The 20,237-nt window shown below is 36.5% G+C and overlaps 1 protein-coding gene across 1 annotated transcript; it reads right to left on the minus strand.

The window, feature by feature from the left end:
- Positions 1–3,401: 3,401 nt before the first annotated feature.
- On the minus strand, positions 3,402–19,137 carry LOC132306883 (ETO1-like protein 1). The gene is made up of 5 exons (XM_059804464.1): positions 18,151–19,137; positions 16,323–18,035; positions 15,078–15,369; positions 4,972–5,281; positions 3,402–3,814 (listed from the first exon to the last, which is right to left on the minus strand). Exons 1-5 carry the CDS (start codon positions 18,273–18,275, stop codon positions 3,594–3,596), a joined length of 2,661 nt encoding a protein of 886 aa, XP_059660447.1. The 5' UTR covers positions 18,276–19,137; the 3' UTR covers positions 3,402–3,593.
- Between the last annotated feature and the right edge of the window lie 1,100 nt (positions 19,138–20,237).

Here is a 20,237-nt window from a genome sequence, read left to right on the forward strand (position 1 = left end):
TATTAATAAAATATTAAACAGTAAACAAAATAAAATATAGTGAATCGAGTTAAAAAATATTTACTAACAGGTGTCTCTAATCCATTTGAGAACTAATTAAAAAATATTAACTACCCCGACAATCAGATAAAATATATTTTAATTAGCAAATAACTAGGGAGGTGTCAACGTGGTCTGACGTGTCATGTTTCTTATCCAACGAAGCGACGCGTGGAATCTTAGATCTGCGCATCAAGCACCAGTTTAATTACTGATCAGATAAAGATCACAGAGAAAATAAAATAAAATATAATAAAATATAATTTAATTAGCAAATAACTAGGGAGGTGTCAACGTGGTGTTACGTGTCATGTTTCTTATCCAACGAAGCGACGCGTGGAAACTTAGATCTGCGAATCTTGCACCAGTTTAATTACTGATCAGATAAAGATCACAGAGAAAATATATATATATATATATATATATATATTTTAACATTATCTATATTTGTGCATCTTCAGTCATATTTATAATATAATAAAATGAAAGGCAAAAATATTATCCAAGGCCAATTCCAATTCAGTTCCAAAAAAACAATCGCTTTGCGGTAGGGGTGGCGCCAATGGGTTAGTTCAGGTCAAATCTAAGGTTTTAATATTTTAATTCGTGTCAAGTTCAAAATTTCAAATATTCATTATATTTTAACTCGTGTTATAGCATGAGTTTCACGAATTTTTTGAATTTCTTAAATCATTTTAAATTTTAAAAATTTATAAAAAATAAAAAATTAAATACTAAAGTATAAAGCGATATAAACTTGACACAAATAAAACTTCTCATATTATGCCCCAAAGACTATCAAATTATGTGCAATATGATGCTATAGAAATGATTTATAATTTCTAATAAAAGATGTATTAATCATTTCAAGTTTCAAGACAATTAACATGGTTTAAAAAGATCAAAGAGTCTTTGACCTAATGGTATAACTTCCTCATCTTCAAAAAAGAAGGGAGGGACATGGACAAAAAAATGTGTGTTTTTATTTTACCATCCAAAAAAAACACGGTTTAAAAAGTTCCCATAATAAAAACTTGGAAACAACTCAATAGTTGATATTCTTTAATATTTTGTTTCCTAAATTAAAATTCAATTATTATAAGTTTTTCCTTTATAAAAATAAACGTGTCACAGTAACAAAGTTAGGTGAATATCATGAATTTAACTTTATTTTACTTATAGTCTTATATAAAAATGGAGTATAAAATATCGTTGTATTTCGGGTTTCTTGAGTTATTAAGATTTTTGCCCAAAACCAGCCCAAAATAAATTCGGGCCCCAAAGTTTAAACTCAGTCCCATCCTATGGTCTCAAATGATCTTGCCCATTCCCGTATAACTTTGGGCGGGAGTCGGGTTACTCGGGTTAGACCCACCCGACTCCCATCCCTATTTTGCGGTAGTGGGGAACAGTTACAGAGCCATAATATTATTATAGAGGGGCTTTACTGGAAATTCAATAAGATATTATTAAAATTTTAGTGAAATTCTAGAAATTTAATTCAAATAAAAAGAATTTATGGGGGAAGAATACCATTCAATCCCACTAAGCCCATAGTTTAAAAATTTTAGTATAAAAAATGAAAAAATGAAAAAAAAAAAAAAATGAATAGGAATATGTTTAGGTATATGTATATATATATACATTTAGAAACTCTACCACACATATGCTAATTTTCATATCTCTTTGTATATATTCATTTCAATAATATAAAAGATTAATTAAGAAAGTACAGTGTTGTGGAGAGATTGATGATTTTCGAACATTGAAGAGTTTGTAAAAATTAATAGTGTAGAAAATTTTAGAAAATTTGTAAATATGTATATATTTAAGTGAAAAATTATTTAAGTGAAAAATTATGGTACTTAAATATTAACCATCCTACCCTTAAGGAGGAAGATGACTATATATATATATATATACACAAGTAGGGATGAGATTTGTGACAACTAACCTCCCAAAGATAAGAGTTACAAGTTATACCCAAAATAAGAGTAGAAGTTACAAGATTGAGTGAATGGAATAAGCAAAAGTTTAAAAAGAATAAAACACCCTGCCATTATATATCCAGAGAAAAATGAGATAAGAGACCACTCATTAACATGTCTGAATCATGGCTATATATAGTAACTACTGTAGTATATAGTATATTTATTATTTTCACTTTAAAGTATGAAGAGTTTTAACTTAAAGGTTGCGGTGATAGAGGATTATGTTGACTATGACATAATAAATCAATTAGGTTCCATATTTTCCAAAAACAAATTAGGTTCCATTCATAAATTCCTATATTTAACCTAACTATGTTAAACATAATTCATATCTCAAAAAACAATGATCGTTGATCACTTTAATGGTCCAACCATGTAGCATATAAGTGCAGAGTCTTTTACTATGAACCACATTGAAAGCAAAAATCTACCACCATGAAATTGGTTTAGCTGTTCCATGAGGTTAGGATCATTGTGGCCATATAATAAGAGAATGACTGGTGAAATCACTGGTCAAGTCGTGCGGGTCTATTTCTTAGTTCAAGATCCCTCTTACTAACTGGAATCAAAGAATTAGTAGATCCGTTCCGCCCAAAATGGGAATGGGCTAGGGTTATGAACTTATAATCATGGAATCGACTCGATCATCAGATTATAGATTATAAGTTCATTCCATACCGGACCAGACCGGAATATGAATTGGGTAAGTGAAAGATGGAGCTTGCCAAACCTATAATCCCCCACTCTCAATCTCATCAGACCGGAATATGAATTGGGTAAGTGAAAGATGGAGCTTGCCAAACCTATAATCCCCCACTCTCAATCTCATCTGATGTTCCGGTGTGGGAGTAGTAACCTTTCCGCTCGTGGTCTTATTGATCTGATCGATTTCCCGTCGGTCTAGCCACATTCAGAAGTTGCTGAATCCAATGTGTAAAATCAAACATCTGAAGTGAAAGCAACCATTTCGGTTGCAATAATGGTAGAAATGGTCGACTTGTGTTGATAAAGTGGGTGGGATCCAGTGAATAATGGTTGGAGTGGCGGACTTGTGTTAATAAAATAAAGTGAATGGGATTCACTGTTGATCTTATCCGGTTTATCAAATGGATAAAAATTTCTTCCCCTATTCTTTGATTTAAGAAATAAGTCTAAATAATATTCTCTCTTCTTTTACAAATGAAACTGTTATAAATGCAATGCATCGAATGGTTTTCAAAATAAATGAAACTGAGATGAGATGAGTCTCGCGTTGTGTTCACTGTGAATGTCTGAAATACAACTTCATTGTAATGATAGAGAAATATAACTCCAACATTGTTTCACCTCTCCCATCACATTGCAAGCAAAAGAAAACGAAAAGAAAAGATATGGGTAATTTGAAATAGATTAAATTATATAACCAAAAATTTCCAAACATTTTATAAAAATTAACAGAAAAAGAAAAATAAAATAAAATAAAAAGAGATTCAACATTAATGTTACATGCACATTGCTCACCAGTACATACCAGTGATACAACTTCAATATATTTCTTTCCATCTTTAGATTTCTTTCCTGGTTTTACGGCTCTTGGCTGTTTACACGGCTGTGAAGTTCCAGCATCTCTTGATGGTTGGGGTCAACTGAAAGGGCAGCTCGACAGTCTCGCAGAGCACCAAAAACGTCACCAATATGCTCGTGAAATGCAGCCCGCAAGTGTAGAAGGTGAAGGTCTGCTTTGAATGCGATTGCACTGGATAGTTCAGCTATGGCTTCCTTCTCCTTGTGGTTGTCCATCAGCACTGTCCAAACCAAAAGATCCAGTTTCAATAAGCTAATGTATACATAAAGGGATCCATAATAATTAGCTGAAGAAGAACCACTACAAAATATTTGAACACTCTTTAACTACATTAGCTACGTTATCTCTAAAGAACTTTTTCGTAGACATGATAAACAAAATTGATATGGCAGCCAGCTTCATGCACGTACTTAGTTAAAATAAAGGATGGTCTGATGACCTCGAATTTATATTATTCATGACTTGATTGTATCGCTAGCCAGGGATTTTTTTTTTCCCCCCTGAAGAAGTGGGAGGTGAAATTCTCCAATCAGAAGCTCCAGCATTATCTGATCTAGAATGAATACAAGTATATAGACAATATACTCAGCCTACTGTCTGGGACTTGGGAAGATGAAGACTTCAAATATCAATTTTACAATAATATCATAAAAACGCAGGGAGTCAGAAGCACATGAAATCTAACCAGAAATAGATTTCTTTTGTTTTCTTGTGTTTGTCTGTTTGTTAGGAAGATAATTGGGAGGGCGTGGGAATGAAAAAGAGGTCAACAGGGAAAACACTATATTTTAATAGGAATAAGCATATGATGTCACTCCAGAAGCGTTAAACCATTTGAAAATCCCAGGAATAGATGGAGAATTATTCACGCTACTTGTATATAGCTAAAAGTTTGCAAACTACAGATATAACTTATTACATACAACACACATAAGGTCATAGAGGTTTACTCTTTATTGCTGACTAAGAAAGAGAATAAATACTAGTAACTTGTATGCAAGTTTTTTTGTTGTCACTTTGATGAAAAAGTAAATTTTTTCTATTTTTACTACCAATTTCTTCCATTAGATTCATCTTTTCCTATAACTTATCGGCAATCATTAGAAGAATTGCCAAGAAGATGATTGAAGCTTGGGACACCTCATTAAATTCAGAGACAGGTCGCAGCGCTTCAAGCAAAACCATCAATAGGTGGGTTGTGCACTAGTGCAAAGGTGCTACGCAGTTGCATATCTCCAGAGTTCAAAGAACCCTCACTCCAGACCAACAGAAGTCCACTTTGCCGGAGACTAATGTCTCATGCATGCTTGACATCAGCATCATTTAGATAGCATAAAAGTTTACACAAGTAAGGGAAGTGAAGGAAAATTTTCTAACCTGCAGCTCGATATCTGTAAGGGTAAACACGGAGGGGATCCAAACAAGTGACCATCTCTAGATCTGCTTTTGTGCGTTCACGTTCACAGTACTCTGACCTCTTCTCATAGGCAGATGCATTGTTCTGAGCCTTTTGAATCAGTTTTGTCATTTCCTCGTAGGCAGCATTCTTATCATTTCTGAGAAAATGGACCCGGGCAAGGCCCTGATGGGCTCGGGTGTGCCGAATTTTAAGGGCATTGATGTAGCAATCAGCTGCCAAGTCTAGATTCCCACGGTCAACATGAACACTTCCAAGATTGTTCAAAGCCTGGCAAAAGAAAACAAGGATCAGAAGAAAGTTAGACAATGTTGGAAATCTAAGTTCTAATTACAATTATATATACATCATGTGAGAAGCTGATGGAAGTGAATATGTGATCACCATTCAACAATTTAACTATTTGACTGGCTAGCCACACATTGGTGAATTACTCTTAAATAATCACTTCTAGGACTACCAGTCAGTTAACTCTACGCAGTCCTTGTTTGTGTTTTTCCCCTTCAGCCTCACTATTCAATTTTAAATGTTGTCACTCTGCAATTACAGCATTTGGTAAGCTACATGTAGTTTAGATTATCACCTATATCTGAACAGTTGTGGTGGAAAGAATGTTCAGGATTGATGAACAAATAGATCACCAGGATCTTGTTCAATATTGTAGCTGAAATAGCAAATAAACACAGATTTTAGAATATAATTTCCTCGATAAAGAGGAATAATCAAATCACTTGCCATCACATGAGCCCAGGTTCATATCGATAGAAATTGAAATCATGATGACAGGACGCGGGTGACACCTGGACATACATATATCCCAGCATACCAAGTCATAGTTATGTCACAGAAACAGGCTTTCATAAAAAGACCCTTCGTGATTTTAAGCCATTTAAGAAATTGATGGCAATAATATTTCATAACTCAACCACAAAATTCTCTCCGTTCTATATTATTCAGACAGAGTTTCTCTTTTCAGATCAACAAATACAACATAAAAGAATCCCTTACTCTGATGCCACTGCGAGAAGGATACATTTGATATAATACATACAGGCCTTAACATCATAAAGTTAGGCCATAATAGGCATCTTTCGGTGGATAATTGGAGAGAGTCTAGATGCAAGGAGTTTCCCTACTTTACCCATTTTTCACATACTAAGAAGCATGGACACTACTATGGAGGTGCCATGTTCATGTCCGGTGCCGTGTCGGACACCGACACTCCATGGACACTCTTACACACGTGTCCGACACTTTGTTGTCGTGCCCATTATTTAAAAATAAATTTTATTATTTTTGACACTTGACCGGCACATCTCAGACACTTGGTCAACACATTCTAGACACTCAACCAACACATCCTACACTCTTTATCCAATATAAAATAAACGCACGGTAGTCCTGAAAATAACATTACAAACATATATCAAATGTTCAACCTCTAAAGGAAGAAAAATAAAACTATAATAAAGTTCAATGATTGTATCATTCAATAGATATAAATGAAATTTTATACTTATGTTAGCCGTGTCCATGCCATGTCTGTGTCCTACTGTTTTAGAATATTACGTGTTGACGTATCCATGTTGTATCGTGTCCGTGTCTGTATCCATGCTTCTTATATCACATATGAACTCCAAACAGAAAATCTGGTCTTCTTTTCTTTCTTCTTCCCTTTTCTTTTTCGATAGATAGAAAGGTTTTGACTTCTTAAAATTAGTTTGTATCATTTTTACTTATTAAAAAAAGAAAAATAAATATAAGAAGAAGAAACATCTTATACATTTTACAAGCAACATAAAATTGAAAACTGGGGCGCCTTTGACAGTCCACAAGGCGAATCCTACTGTCAGAATTACCTATCTCAATATTTAGTTTCATCAACAAGCACATAGAAGTGCTATGCCACTATCTGCACATGTGGTGACTTCTTAGAGTCAGTACTGGCAGATTGAAACAAAAAAACTCTCTCCATTTGAGGTATAGGGGAAGCAGTAGTTGACATCCTATTAAGACCAATAATAAAGACGTACATATTCAAGCTGATGAAGTGGCCAAAGTTATCATGTAATGAAGTTCAATATATCAGTTAACTACTTCAGTTTTACTTTTGAAATGCTCAACTTATATCAGCTAGTGTATGGTATTATACCGATAACACCCGAGGAAACTTCTTTTCAAAGTGAAAAACTAGGCCAACTAACCAACCAATGTGAATGGAAGGTGAACAATATGCAATGCTGAGACGACACCATGTAGACCCCACACGAATACATCTATTGGTCACTTTATTGTCGCATTGGTTGCCTGATTTACTTGTTTCAGCATGACCGACATTAACAGTAAATGTTGATGAACATGTCCCAAAAATCTCGTAAGGCAGTTAGTTTCTTCTGAACAATGTATGCTACTTTTATATACAAATGCCAACATCTACTTGGAAAGGAAGATCACATACAAGGATAAGATATGCCATATATTTCTTTAGCCATAAATAGGCTAATGAATGAACAGTCGGAACAACTTGGCCTTGGCTCGTCAAAGTCTCAGTTCGTGTTCATTCATAAAATAAACAAACTCCGCTCAAACAGCCTCTGAACTTGTTTTTGAACTAGAACAATGGTAGGCTTGGATCGTTTGGCTTATGAACACGTCTGATAGGGTTACATTCTAGTTTTAAAAAGTTCCATACCAGTTTATTGATCAAGAATGTAATAAAATATAAAATTATCTATGTTTCACGAGATCACGAGTTGAGCGGATAACAAGTCCAATTTGAGCTTAACCTAAGCCAAGAATTGAACAAACCAAGCTCAAAGAATCTTAAGCTTGGCTCAGTTGGTTCATTTTGCAGCTTTAGCCATAATACTATGTGGTAAAATGGTTTGCACTATAACTTCGATGATATCCGCCAAACATTATAGGATAAAATAAACTCAATTTCTAGCCCTTTCTTTTATCTTCCTCGCCCCCACCCTTTTGGGTGAGTTGGGGTTGTATGTAACTATCTAGTTTTGACCTTCATAATGATCATTTATTTAATGCTAAAATGTTTTAGCTCTGGGAAATAGGTTCTGAAATGTTCTCTGAGAACCTATTGGTTCCTTCATCCTTGAGGCCCTGGAAATGTTCAACCCTAAATACATTAGGCGGATTTCTTTATAATTTAATTGATTTCTTACTCTTTACTGCGCTGATGTTTGTGCACTTGATTTTCAACAAAATGTTGGTTGCCTAATGCTGTGACAAAATATTTTGTAGCTTGGATTTTGAACATAAAGGGTTCTCCTCAACTATCATCTCTCTAGCTTTTTGTTAGTAATAAAGTCAATTATCATGGGAATCAAAATCCTTTTTTTATTAATTTTGTTCCAGTAAAGCATAAGTTGAATTCTACCATTTTGTCGGTGTTTAGCTAGAGTTTCTGATAATAAAGGTATTACATGTAACATCTTAATAGATCTTGGGAGAAGGCTGAGGTGGGCTTGTACAGAGAGAGAGAGAGAGTACTGCTGATTGGGAGCAGTCGAGAATCCCCAAGGAGACCACTATGTTTTCTCAACCTGAGAGATGACAGGAGGGATTCTCCCTCTTTATAAGAGTCCAATAGTGTGAAAGGATGTTTGTGTTAGTTGGCTCATGTAGCAAAGCACTTGACAGGTGGAGATACAAGCAAGACACAGGAGAATATGTGTAGGCGAGGCAAAGAAAGAGCCGTATGACAAACATGTGTGGCAGAGAACATGGCGTCTTCCTCTAAAATTGGACAAGTTGCGACCCTGTGACTGGCATCACATTACACCTAAGAAAACCTTGAACCTCAACAGCCAAGCTATCAAACCCTTAATATCATCTTGGGGACTGTGATGCAACCCAGAGGTCACAAGACTCACAACACACCCTGTGCAGACCTTGATGAAGCGACCTCGGGCCCACTTCAAATTCAGGAACATATTGCATCCATTAGGGTGCATGAGCCCTGTAGATTACTTGGGTGGGCAAGATGTTGTAAAGTCAGAAGATGAAAATTCAATATGGAGATAGGTGCAACATAAAATAATTAAAATTAGGAGAGTGCATGGTTATGGAGATAACGTAAGCCAGATGCGAAACTCTGGGTGTTAGAGAAGTTTGCTCTCGTCACAATTGAGCAAGGGATCGCATGCCCTAACCTCCCAAGGGACCAACATGCCACACTTTGATGTGGTTCCCAAGCAAGGATATATATCACAAGTTCCAATTAAGTTGAATCACAGATTCATAGGATATATGCTCATAAAGAGATTAATTGATGGCAATCATTGACATTGTCAGAAAGGTGCCATGTGAAATGGTCATTATAGACACACCACTTGAGTGGCCGCATGCGTGATGTATTCCAGTACCCATAATCCCCTCTTTTTAATCAATAATAACCACTTAACGCATTTTTCTAAGAAGAACTTAGTTTGTTTCCGTATGTTGTTACAATGGAGGGGACACTAAATTTTATAATGGCTGGCTACATGTTGATTACCAGTTGTTGGATTAGCAGATAACTTCCCCTAATTCTGTAGTTGTGAGCAGTGATTTAACTCTTATTTTGATATTCCACTCGATCATGCATTACAGAAAATTGCATACGTTGGGAGTACTCCCCTTTTGAGCGCCTTTTATAAAATCTTACTTACCAAAAAATATATATATCTAAGTTTACCTTCCCTCCCCTATATCACCGTGTTCTGATTTAGCAGCTCCTCTATGCCTCTTGTGATTAGCAGTGCAACTCTGGTTGAGGGATCAACCAAGCTTAACCTAAGGTATAAAACCTTCAACCCAAGCAACCTAATCCGAGTTTCAACCCAAGCCCAACCCGCGCTCATTTTTTTTTTTTTACTCAGGTTAGAAAAATTGGGCCGAGAAATCAGGCTGACCTCGGGTTAGCTTTGAGTTGGGTTACTCCTATGCATAAAAATTCTAAACACTATATATAAATAGATAAAATTATAACCAAACTTTCAAGAAATTAGTTTATTCAGTTAAACACAAACCATAATCAGAATAACGGAAAAATAATTTTTATTTGTTGTACAAGACCCATTCACCTCCCCCCTTATAGGTCTAAATCAGTGGACCTTGTGCAACTTTGTATCAGATCCTCAGGTTCTGGTTCTTTATTGTTTCACGGACACACTTATCAAAATAAGGATCGGGTTAGACATAGGAAGGTCCAAAAATCACAGACTTACATACAAGCTTATATCATAAATATTATATATATATATATATAGCAATTGTAAATTACTACTCCTATTTCCACTAGAACTTGTATCAACTAAATCTAGTTGAATGTGGATCAACTAGAACTTGGAGCCAGTTCCAAACTAGAATATACTAGGTGGGTTACCAGAAGCAGGGCAGACCACAAGTTCTTTTCAAACAGACTCCAACTATTAAGGACTCAATGTGGAAAGTCTTAGGACAGAGTCAAGACTTGGCATCTAAGAAGCACGGACAAGGATACGGGACACGGATACGACACGACACGGACACGGCGACACGGCAAATCCAAAAAAATTAGGACACGGACACGGCGAATAGTATATATATATATCTATATATATATATCAGCATTAATAATTTAAAAAAAAAAACACTGATATGTTTAGGTTGGAATATATATATATATCACTGATATGTTAGTATATATATATATATCAGCATCTTTAGGACACGGACACGGCGAATTGTGGCATCTTTAGGTTAGTATATATATATATCGGCATCTTTAGGGTAGTACAAAACAAAAAATAGAACATATCAGCATTAAAAATTAAAAAAAAAAAAAAAAAAAAAAAAATCCAGAAAAGTGTATCCGAGCCGTATCTGAGCCGTGTCCGAGCTGTCTGAGCCGTGTCCGTGGCGTGTCCGAAAATTTAAAAAAATAAAAAAATTCCAGACACGTTTTTTGGCGTGTCCGACACGTGTCAGGGCGTGTCCGAAGCGTGTCGGACACGGATTCTTCGACCATTTTGGAGTGTCCGTGCTTCCTAGCTTGGCATGCTCAGTGATAAAAACTCACAAAGATCATAATCAAAACTGATAAAATTTGGTCATCAAATTGAGTCACAAACTTAGTTGTTCAAGATTGAAGAATTTGTGATTTGAAAGTGAAGGTGGATATGCAAAGTACTTCATCAAAATGAACTGCTTTTTCAAAGGACTGTATATTAGGGGTGGCAATTTATGCCAAACCGCGCTAACCTGCCCAAACCCGCCCGCTAATCAAAGAATTTTGGGTACCTTTTTTTTTTCACAACCAATCGTGACTTTTGTTGCTCTCTTTCACCACATCCCCATCCCGACAACTTATGTTACCTGGACTCGGGTATGTGTGTCGGACACGGGTATGTATCCACGCATCAAACGTGTTAAATCTCTAAACAAAAAGACACATGGACATTGCTAAATATTCATTTTACTTAATTATTTTATTTTGTTTGCTAGAGTAAAGTAATGTTTTATCTAATATAGTGTTCAATATAGGCATTTAACTCATTTTAAATTAATAATATAATATAATTGAATGATTGGATATGGTTCTAACTACATGTCCACCCAAAAGTGTCAGACACATATCCCATGCCCATGTCCGAACAATATGTGTCTGACATGGGTACTTCACTACTTTTGACGAATCCATGTAACATACTCGACAACCACGACCAGTCAACCACAAACCCCATCCGCACCCCCACAACCACTACCATCCTCACCCCCAAACCACCGCCACCATCTCCACCCCGATAGGCACCATTAAAAGGACCCATTACCCACAACCAAAATCCACAAAAAAGAAAAAAAAAAAGAAAAAAAAAAAAACAACCACCACCCATCCAACACCACCATCGACGCCGGCGATGTACTTTGCCCCGATCTATTTCACCAGAACTGTGTACTATATTGACCTTGTGATAACCTAGATTGGTGTCACTGGAAGCCTAACCTGGAGGATTGTCGCAGGTGATTCTTTAAGTTCATGGCGATGACTTGGCTGATCACGGCAAGGGTTGTCTGATTTATTCATCACAGCCGGAATGTGGTGGTGGTAGCAGAGACAGGAGCAAGTTGACAGAGTGTGTTGGTGGTGGCGATGCCGGTACACATCGGCTTAGTGATGGTGGTGGCGGTGACAAGTTATTTATGGCGGTGGCGGTGGCAGTGGCAGTGGTGGTGGCAGGTCGGTGTTTATAAAGGCAGTTTGAGAGAGATAGAGGACGTCAAGAGATAGAGAGAGAAAGAATAGGTGGGTGCTGGTAGTAGAGACAGGAGCAAGCTGACGGAGTGTGTTGGTGGTGGTGATGCCGGTACACGTCGGCTTAGTGATGGTGGTGTTGGTGGCGATGGTGGTGGCGGTAACGGCAGTTTGAGAGAGAGAGAGGACGTCAAGAGATAGAAAGAGAAAGAATAGGTGGGTGGGGTGATGAAAAGGTTTTGAAATTACAATGATGTCCATGATTTTTAATGAGCTGTCAAATTTTAATGGTTATTTCTGTCCAATAAAAATGGGGACTTCCCCCTGTATTTGTGTGTGTGTATATATATTTTGCAGGTGAATTGTATTTGTTAATTGATTAGGTGGATGATGTTTGTTATTATAGAATTGCATATGTTTGTTGTTGTAGAATTGTAAAGTCTGGTGGATGAACAAGAGAAAAAAGGGAGGGAAATCCTTAAAAAAAAAAAAAAAAAAAAAAAATTTTTTTTTTTTATGTTTTTTCTTTTATTTAATACAGATTTTCAAAGGTTAGTTAGATGAGATAAATGACACAAGGTTGAAGTTTTTATGTTTTAAAATCGGATTAGAATTTTTTGGTTGGATCCAGGTCGACCCAAATTCTGATCATTGGGGCAGGTATGAACACATCTGCTTGCTCAATAACTGAATAATTTGTGGCTAAAGAAAAGTTTGAGTCATCGGGTTGAATACGGGTTGACCAGCCCATTTAATACCCGACCCCATTTATGAACCGCTATAAATGGGTTGTTAGCGGGTTTAGGACCCGCCCATTTATAAGCCATCCAATTGCCACCCCTACTGTATGTGCACACTGGGTAAAGTAACTTAGAGAATTATGGCCTAGGTGACTGGTGACTTTATTATTTGGACCAAAGTATGACATCATTAACCCACTTAATAAATTGAGTAGGTACTGTTCTGGATCCAAATTTTACGAGAACCAATTTGATGTGATCAATAGCTACTCGATTGATTGAATTGAGAATCCAACTAATCAATACAGATTGATCAAACTAGCATTGTGAACCAAATGATTGATGATAAGAAGCCTATTGACTGATTGAGCTTTAATTTTCCCAACCAGTCAAGCATGGCAAGATTCTGGTAGGTACAAGATTTCATAACCAGACCAGTGTCTTATTTATTTTTATTTTTTTCCAAATTACACAAGCCTTTCCAAAAACTACAAAAAAAAAATGTAGTCTAGATTCTCGAAATAAAATGAAAATAAGGAGCAAAATGGCTTACAGAGGGAAGTAATATATGAGATTAATGAACATTTTGATTTTTAAATAGCCTGGGTTAAATTGTTACACCATTGTTGAACAAAGCCCTTTACATTTTCTTTTTCTTTCTTATGATCTTCTTTGTGATTTCGCCTCTTGACTTTTTCCTTAGATTCTTGAAGTTGTGTAATCAAGCCATTCAAAGCTTACAAGCATATATCAAAAGATTGTTCAACACCGCTCCGTTCACGGTAATGAGTGCATGGTTCGTGAGAAACCGACTATTAGCTAGCAATCACTGTCACTAGATGGCAGGTCATGCAGAGATATTGGGTTTGACATGGATAGAAACAACTAGACTTGCAGCAGTGAGCGTGATCAGGAATAAAATTGCATGTCCGAAGTAAGGCTTTAAGTCTAGGATGACACCATAAGTGGCAATAAAGTTGTACATCCTCTACTTCTTCAGTGTGAGACTGCAAATGTTTATGTGGGATCCCCTGATTTTTCCCCATTGGGTTTCCACCTAAAATCTTGTGTCCTTTATGCTCTGCCTGGCTGCTTTTAATGGTTGGTTGATTAATTGTTCACTAGGAGCTCAATCCATAAAGATGAAAGATTCCATTTTGTGGTCTCACTTTGTGTTGACCAGAAGCGATTTAGCCAAATTACAAAGTTTTTATTAAACGAGACCTTTTCCTTCGCGCCAAAGCGTGAGGCTCTTTGAGGACAGGAATTGAGGTTTTTGATGGACCACCCCCCTGCAACTATGAAATGGAGTATCAAACTATAACGCTTCTTCCTTTTAAACTCAAGGACTTCCCAAAGGAAGGCTAAGAGCAAGAATCTCCCATCCACTTGTGAAAAAGCAAGGCGTCAGCAGGCGTACTTGAACAAGAATATAGGGTTCCATAAGTAGAGGGCTTTTTGGCTTCACTAAACTAAAGGGGCGAAGGATTCCCACACGAAAAAGTCCAACATAGGAAGCTGCGAGATCAATTTCATTCCATGTTGCAGAACGAAAGTCAATCGCTCAACTTGTACAAACTCTGATTTTGAGCATAACATGGAGGAATTCCCTGACTAGAGGAGTTATTTGGTCAATCAATAGGATTAATTGAATTGTAATTTGAATTGGCCAGTAATTAAGCATAAATTGAGTTGGCCTATTCACCCTCCTGGGGTTAGCCTAGTACACGAGGCTCCCGCCACCGCAAGGTCTGAGGAGGGTTAGACGTTCGCAACCTTACCTCTGCATGCAGAGAGGCTGCTACCCGATTTGAACCCGTGACCTTTAGGTCACAATGGAGCAACCTTACCGTTCCGCCGAGGCCCGCCCCTCACCTATTTACTCTCCTCTGAGTGATATATGATTCCATAAATCCTATTGTCATTTACAACTTATTTTTTATCACTGACAATATGCAGTAACCTTCTATTGGATAGCACAAGAATACCAGTTTAATCTTAACACAAAACACCTTATGTTTTTCAGCATATTATGTTAGTTGTCTTTGAATGATGTAACCTTGGCAACTTTAGGGTGATTGAAAAACCATACCTGCCCTTTGCGAAGCAGATCAGAGGGGCACCTTAAGGCATCTTCAAGAAGTGATACAACGGTAGATGAACAAGATGAATCTTGAATAGAATCAGCCAATGCATATGCTTTAAGGAAAAAGGCCTCAAAAGATCTCTTAAGGTTAATAGACTCCTCTGCCTTCTGCAGGCCTTCCTCACAATGACCCGTATCATATAAAATCCATCCTTCATAAACCAAACGTTCATATTCACTTGATGCATGCTGGCGAGCCAACTGTAAACTACGCATGGCTGCTTCAGGACAATTCAATCTGATCAAAGCATAAACACGAGATTAAACTTATAAAAAAAAAAAGCATAAACATTAGATTAGATTTTGACTAATTATATAATTGGATTACTAATGTCTTTCTATTGTTGATGTTAATACATATATTTTTGGTTAAGGATAAACACGGCTTACATTCCAAAAGCAGAGGATGCAAGTGGTAACATACGAAGCCTAAGAAGCTGACGAGGATAATTTTAAAAACCATATAAGTTCTGGAAACCTTCTGCAACGTCTCTATATTTATTCTAAACATATGTTATTGATTAAAAAGAAAAATTAGGGGAAGGCAAGCATAGCAATGAATTCGGGTTACATGAATTACTTATCTCTAAAAGGTATATCTAGGAGTAAATATAAATTTTGAAAATTTGCATTAACTAGGAGTCTTGAAGCAACAATAAATGGATCATTTAACAATTTATGCTGCTCAAAATATAAACAATTAACAAGTCCATGAACACTGATAAAACATAAATAATAACTATGGAGAATGCAAATTTTTTTCAATCGGCTGGCAAGAATAAGGCATAGTGCATATGTTGTACCATCTTTTGAGTAGAAAAAGATTCCAAACTCAAAATCATTATTGAACTTACATGCATGGTTGTGACATCCAGTCATCAATAGTGAGAAGAGCCCCTTATATTATAGGAAAAAGAAATGTTGCTATTTTGGATTCAGACAAAATAACTTAGTAACTTGCCAATAATTACTTCAGAACTTCTCAAATGGCTGGGACATTCTTAATAACATTCGGGATATTCATACATGATGACTTATACCCTTTTATGCTGAGAAACATGAATAATTCACATGGTTTTAAATAGCAAGCCAAGGAAATGACTACATCCTGAAAATTTTAAAGATTCTGAAACCTTAGAAAAGATTTAAGCAATTCATATGTGCAAAAGAAGAAAGCAAACTGAGACTTACCTAAGAAGAAGCAAAGACTGCCTGAAATATAGAACTCCTTTCTCTGCATCAGATTCAAGCATCTGGTAAATTACAGAGAGAGATCCAATATCATCAACTGAAGACCATCGATCATACAATTGCAGCCAACAATCTGCTGTTTTCCAATTTGTGATGTGTTCACGCACGAGAGTACGAAGTTGGGATGCTGCAACCCGTCCCTCAAACATTCTGTAATCCGGAGAAAGTGTAAGAATTGCCTGAACATCACAAATGGCTGCTTCATAGTTCTCAATTGCTAGATAGAAACAAAACCGGAGTTCCAAGCATTCTAATGCAAGTTTGAACCCAAGAATCCGATTTATTTCAGAAAGGGAAGCTTGAACATTTTGTTTCCTCATCAAGGATGCAGCCCGATACATGTAGGGGTAAGGAAGTGTTGGGTCCAATTCAGTTGCTTTCTCAAGGTCATCCCACCTCTTATCAGCATCACAGTATAGTGACCTTTCCTGATACATCCATCCGAGTGGAGTAAAGGCGGAAATTACAGAGGTAAGTTTTTCATAAGACTGAAGTTTATCGCCCTTAATGTAAGCCAGTCTGGCCAAACCAACAACAGAGTAAACATGGCCTGCATTTAAAGCAGCATCAAAGAGCTGTTCGGCTGCATCATATTCTTTCCTCAAAAGCCTAACACATCCCAATTGATGGTATGCCACTAATCTCTGCTGGTTAGTTTCAGCAGACTCTACTAACCTTTCCAAGAAACAAGCTGTTTTGTCTGATCTATGATCCAGGTTCAAGGCTACTTCACTTAACAAACAGTAGAGTGAAAATGAGGCCGGTCCTATCATGATTGATCTTTGTTGCTTACTAGCAATGCTTAATAGCTCAACTACCCGATTGTCATTTAGACTGTCTGGAAGTTCATGTAGAAACACTTGCAAACATGATGTAGCAAGGACAGGGGAATTCTCTTCAAGAGCATATTCCAACAGTTCCACTGCATCATGTCTGGATGAAACCAAAGAAGCGAGGCTCCTGTCACAAGCATCCTTGAGACTTTCGCAGCAAAATTTGTTAGCAAATACCAATATTTCTAACAAAAGGTGTTGGGGGACTTCACTTAAATTGCCCGTTAGGCTGAATTCATTGATAGCTCTCATACCCGTTGGTGAAATATTATTTTCAGACAAATCTATGTCCTCAAGTAGTGATTCTGTGAAACAACCATTTAGCATAGCATGAAATGGTGCTGACAAGCCTGCAATCTTCTGCCTGTCACATGCTATTTTCTCATCTCCAATTCGGAAAGACACGGTTCTTGAAATTTGATTCCCATTCATCGCAACAGCTCCGGTGGAACTCACATTAAAAACTGTGGGAAATTCAGAGGCAATGTCTATCTGTCCAAACTCCATCGCCCATTTACCACAAGAGGTAAGCAAGTCAGAGATGAGCTCTTCACCTTGCTTCTCATACTTTAACCAGGCCCCGAAGACAAGTTTCTCATGAACGGTGCTTGCCTTCATCCAAGCAGAGCGAAGGCTTCTTCGCATCAGCTTGACTTCTCCAAGACCCTTAAAGACCTGAAACTGCAATAAATAGAGATTCGACCTCTCGCGCGGAGAGCATGACTCAAGTTCTTCATGAATTTGGGCTAAAACTTCTACATAATTGACAGGTTTATAGAATGGAAGAATTTGTGGTTCAGGCACCTTGATGAGAGATTCTCTACAATATTAAAATAAATAAATAAAATGAATGCATATGTAAAATTTGATTTTCATGAAATTGGAAAAAAAAAAAAGTGTAGCTCTGCGAAAGAAATTTGAAAAGTAGAGCTTACATTGAAGAAGGAGGTTGTGATGAGAATTTGGAAAGCTTCCCTCTTTCAACTTGGAGCCATGACTGTGGATTGAAAGCATTGAGCTGTGTTTCTTTACATGTCTCGGAAGGAAAGAAAGTCCTCATGGGGCATAAGAGATTAAACAAGTCCCAGATCTCCAAACTAGCCAGATGGTTATCTCTCCAGCACTCAAAACAACAACACAATCGGCAACATAAACAACCCCTTTTGTTAACAAACACTACCCTTAGCCTACAAGACTCTTCCAACCCACCAAACAATGGAACTTCTACTATATATTCAAAATATATACAAACAAGCCAATACACCCAATCCCCAAATGGGTTTTTCTCTCTGAGTCAATAAAAGCCCAAATTTTTCACAAAGAAATGAAAAATAAAAATAAAAATAAATGTACAAGTTTCTGTAATCACAATCACCGAATCTGTGTTGCAAAAATGCTGGAACAGAACTTTGTATGCTCCAGTTTTTGCCCAACAATTAACAGATACCAGAAGCTATCGAGTACAAAAGCCAACAATATATAGGGCCAAAGACCCACCAAAAATAACGTAAGATCTCTACCAGAAATACAACCGAAACCACTTGAAGGCCACCGAATCTCCTAATAACAAACACATAGAGAAAACCCAAAAACAAGGAGAGAGAGAGACCCACTGACCTTGTTTGAAATTTAGTCAAAACAAACCCACTAATTTTCCGGCTTGAATTCAAAAACCCAAATCAGAAAATTGGGAATAGAGCTGCAGAGGAGCGTGAGATCAAAGTGAGGGAATCCGACGGAAAAATTCGGTCTTTCACTTTCCTTCTTTTGTTTGGTAAAAGGAAAAGTTTTTTCCTTTTCCCTTTCCTTTCCTTTTTTTTTTTGCCCTTTTTTTTTTATCTCTTCCCACTTTCGCTTCCCGTTGGAGGAGAGTGGAGACCAGAAAGATTTGCTGCTACTATTTGTTGAGAGCACCAAAACTACAGCTTAGAAAATTAGTAATATTCAACTGATTGATGATTTGGATTTGATTGTGAGAGAAAGCGACGGCGTTTTTGGTAGGGAATACTTTACGGCGTCGTTTTTGGATTGTTGCCTTGTCCCATCAAGAATGTCTCGTTGAATTTAATATTGAATTGCTATTATTGTGGGAAGAAATGCGGAATTGGGAGAAGTTTTGTGTGTAAATACTAGGATCAGAATTATATTATAGGTGGCAAATTCGCACTCGCGGGTTATTGTGTCGATCTGAAGAGTATTTTACTAAATAACTCCACTCGAACACTAATTTGACCTGTTCATTTTACGAGTTATATGTGTAACCCGTTTAATGACCTAATTAATAAAATTAAATATTATATTATTTAAATTATTAATAATGCTTAATTAAACAATAAATACTACTAGTAGAAATATACCGTATAAGTTTCAATCCAACCAAATTACTAATAATTTCTAATATTGTAAAATATAACTTTAGATAGTTATTTTGGAATATAAATATAAATTTGTTTATTTGGTATAACACAGGTTATACGGATTAAATCCCTCAATTCAAGCACAACACGATTAACTAAACGGGTTAATCGGATTAATAGTGTCGATCCGTTTATGACCTGAACCCGTTTAAAGTTAATACAAATCTGCTTAACTTATGTTATATTCAAGTCGTATTAACGGATCGTATCAAACTTTGCCACCTTAAAATTATGAACCCAATTAGATTAATATACTCTTTACACCTCCTAAATAATTAAATTGGATTGGACTCACTTGAGCTATAGCGAACAATAAGTAGAAGAAAGATTGTGAAAACTGAGTCAACCATTTTGATTTTTGGAGTTGAATTTTTAAAATAACATGGTTAAGTGCGGAAAAAAAACTATTATCCCAAAGCTAACAAATGCGTATGCAACTTTTCATGTACACAAAACACTCTTAACACATTGAGTTGATACAAATGATATATAATTTGCGTATCTTTTGTTTGATTACACCAACATCTTCATTATTTTTGTACTGGGTTTCAAACAACTGCAAACCAAAAACTCTGCAAGTTAATAAGAACTTCGTCCTTTTTTCT

This window comes from Cornus florida, unplaced genomic scaffold (assembly GCF_030987335.1).
Source record: "Cornus florida cultivar Cherokee Brave unplaced genomic scaffold, ASM3098733v1 CherokeeBrave_3.0.0_Hap2_Chr05, whole genome shotgun sequence".
In the NCBI taxonomy this organism is placed as follows: Eukaryota; Viridiplantae; Streptophyta; class Magnoliopsida; order Cornales; family Cornaceae; genus Cornus; species Cornus florida.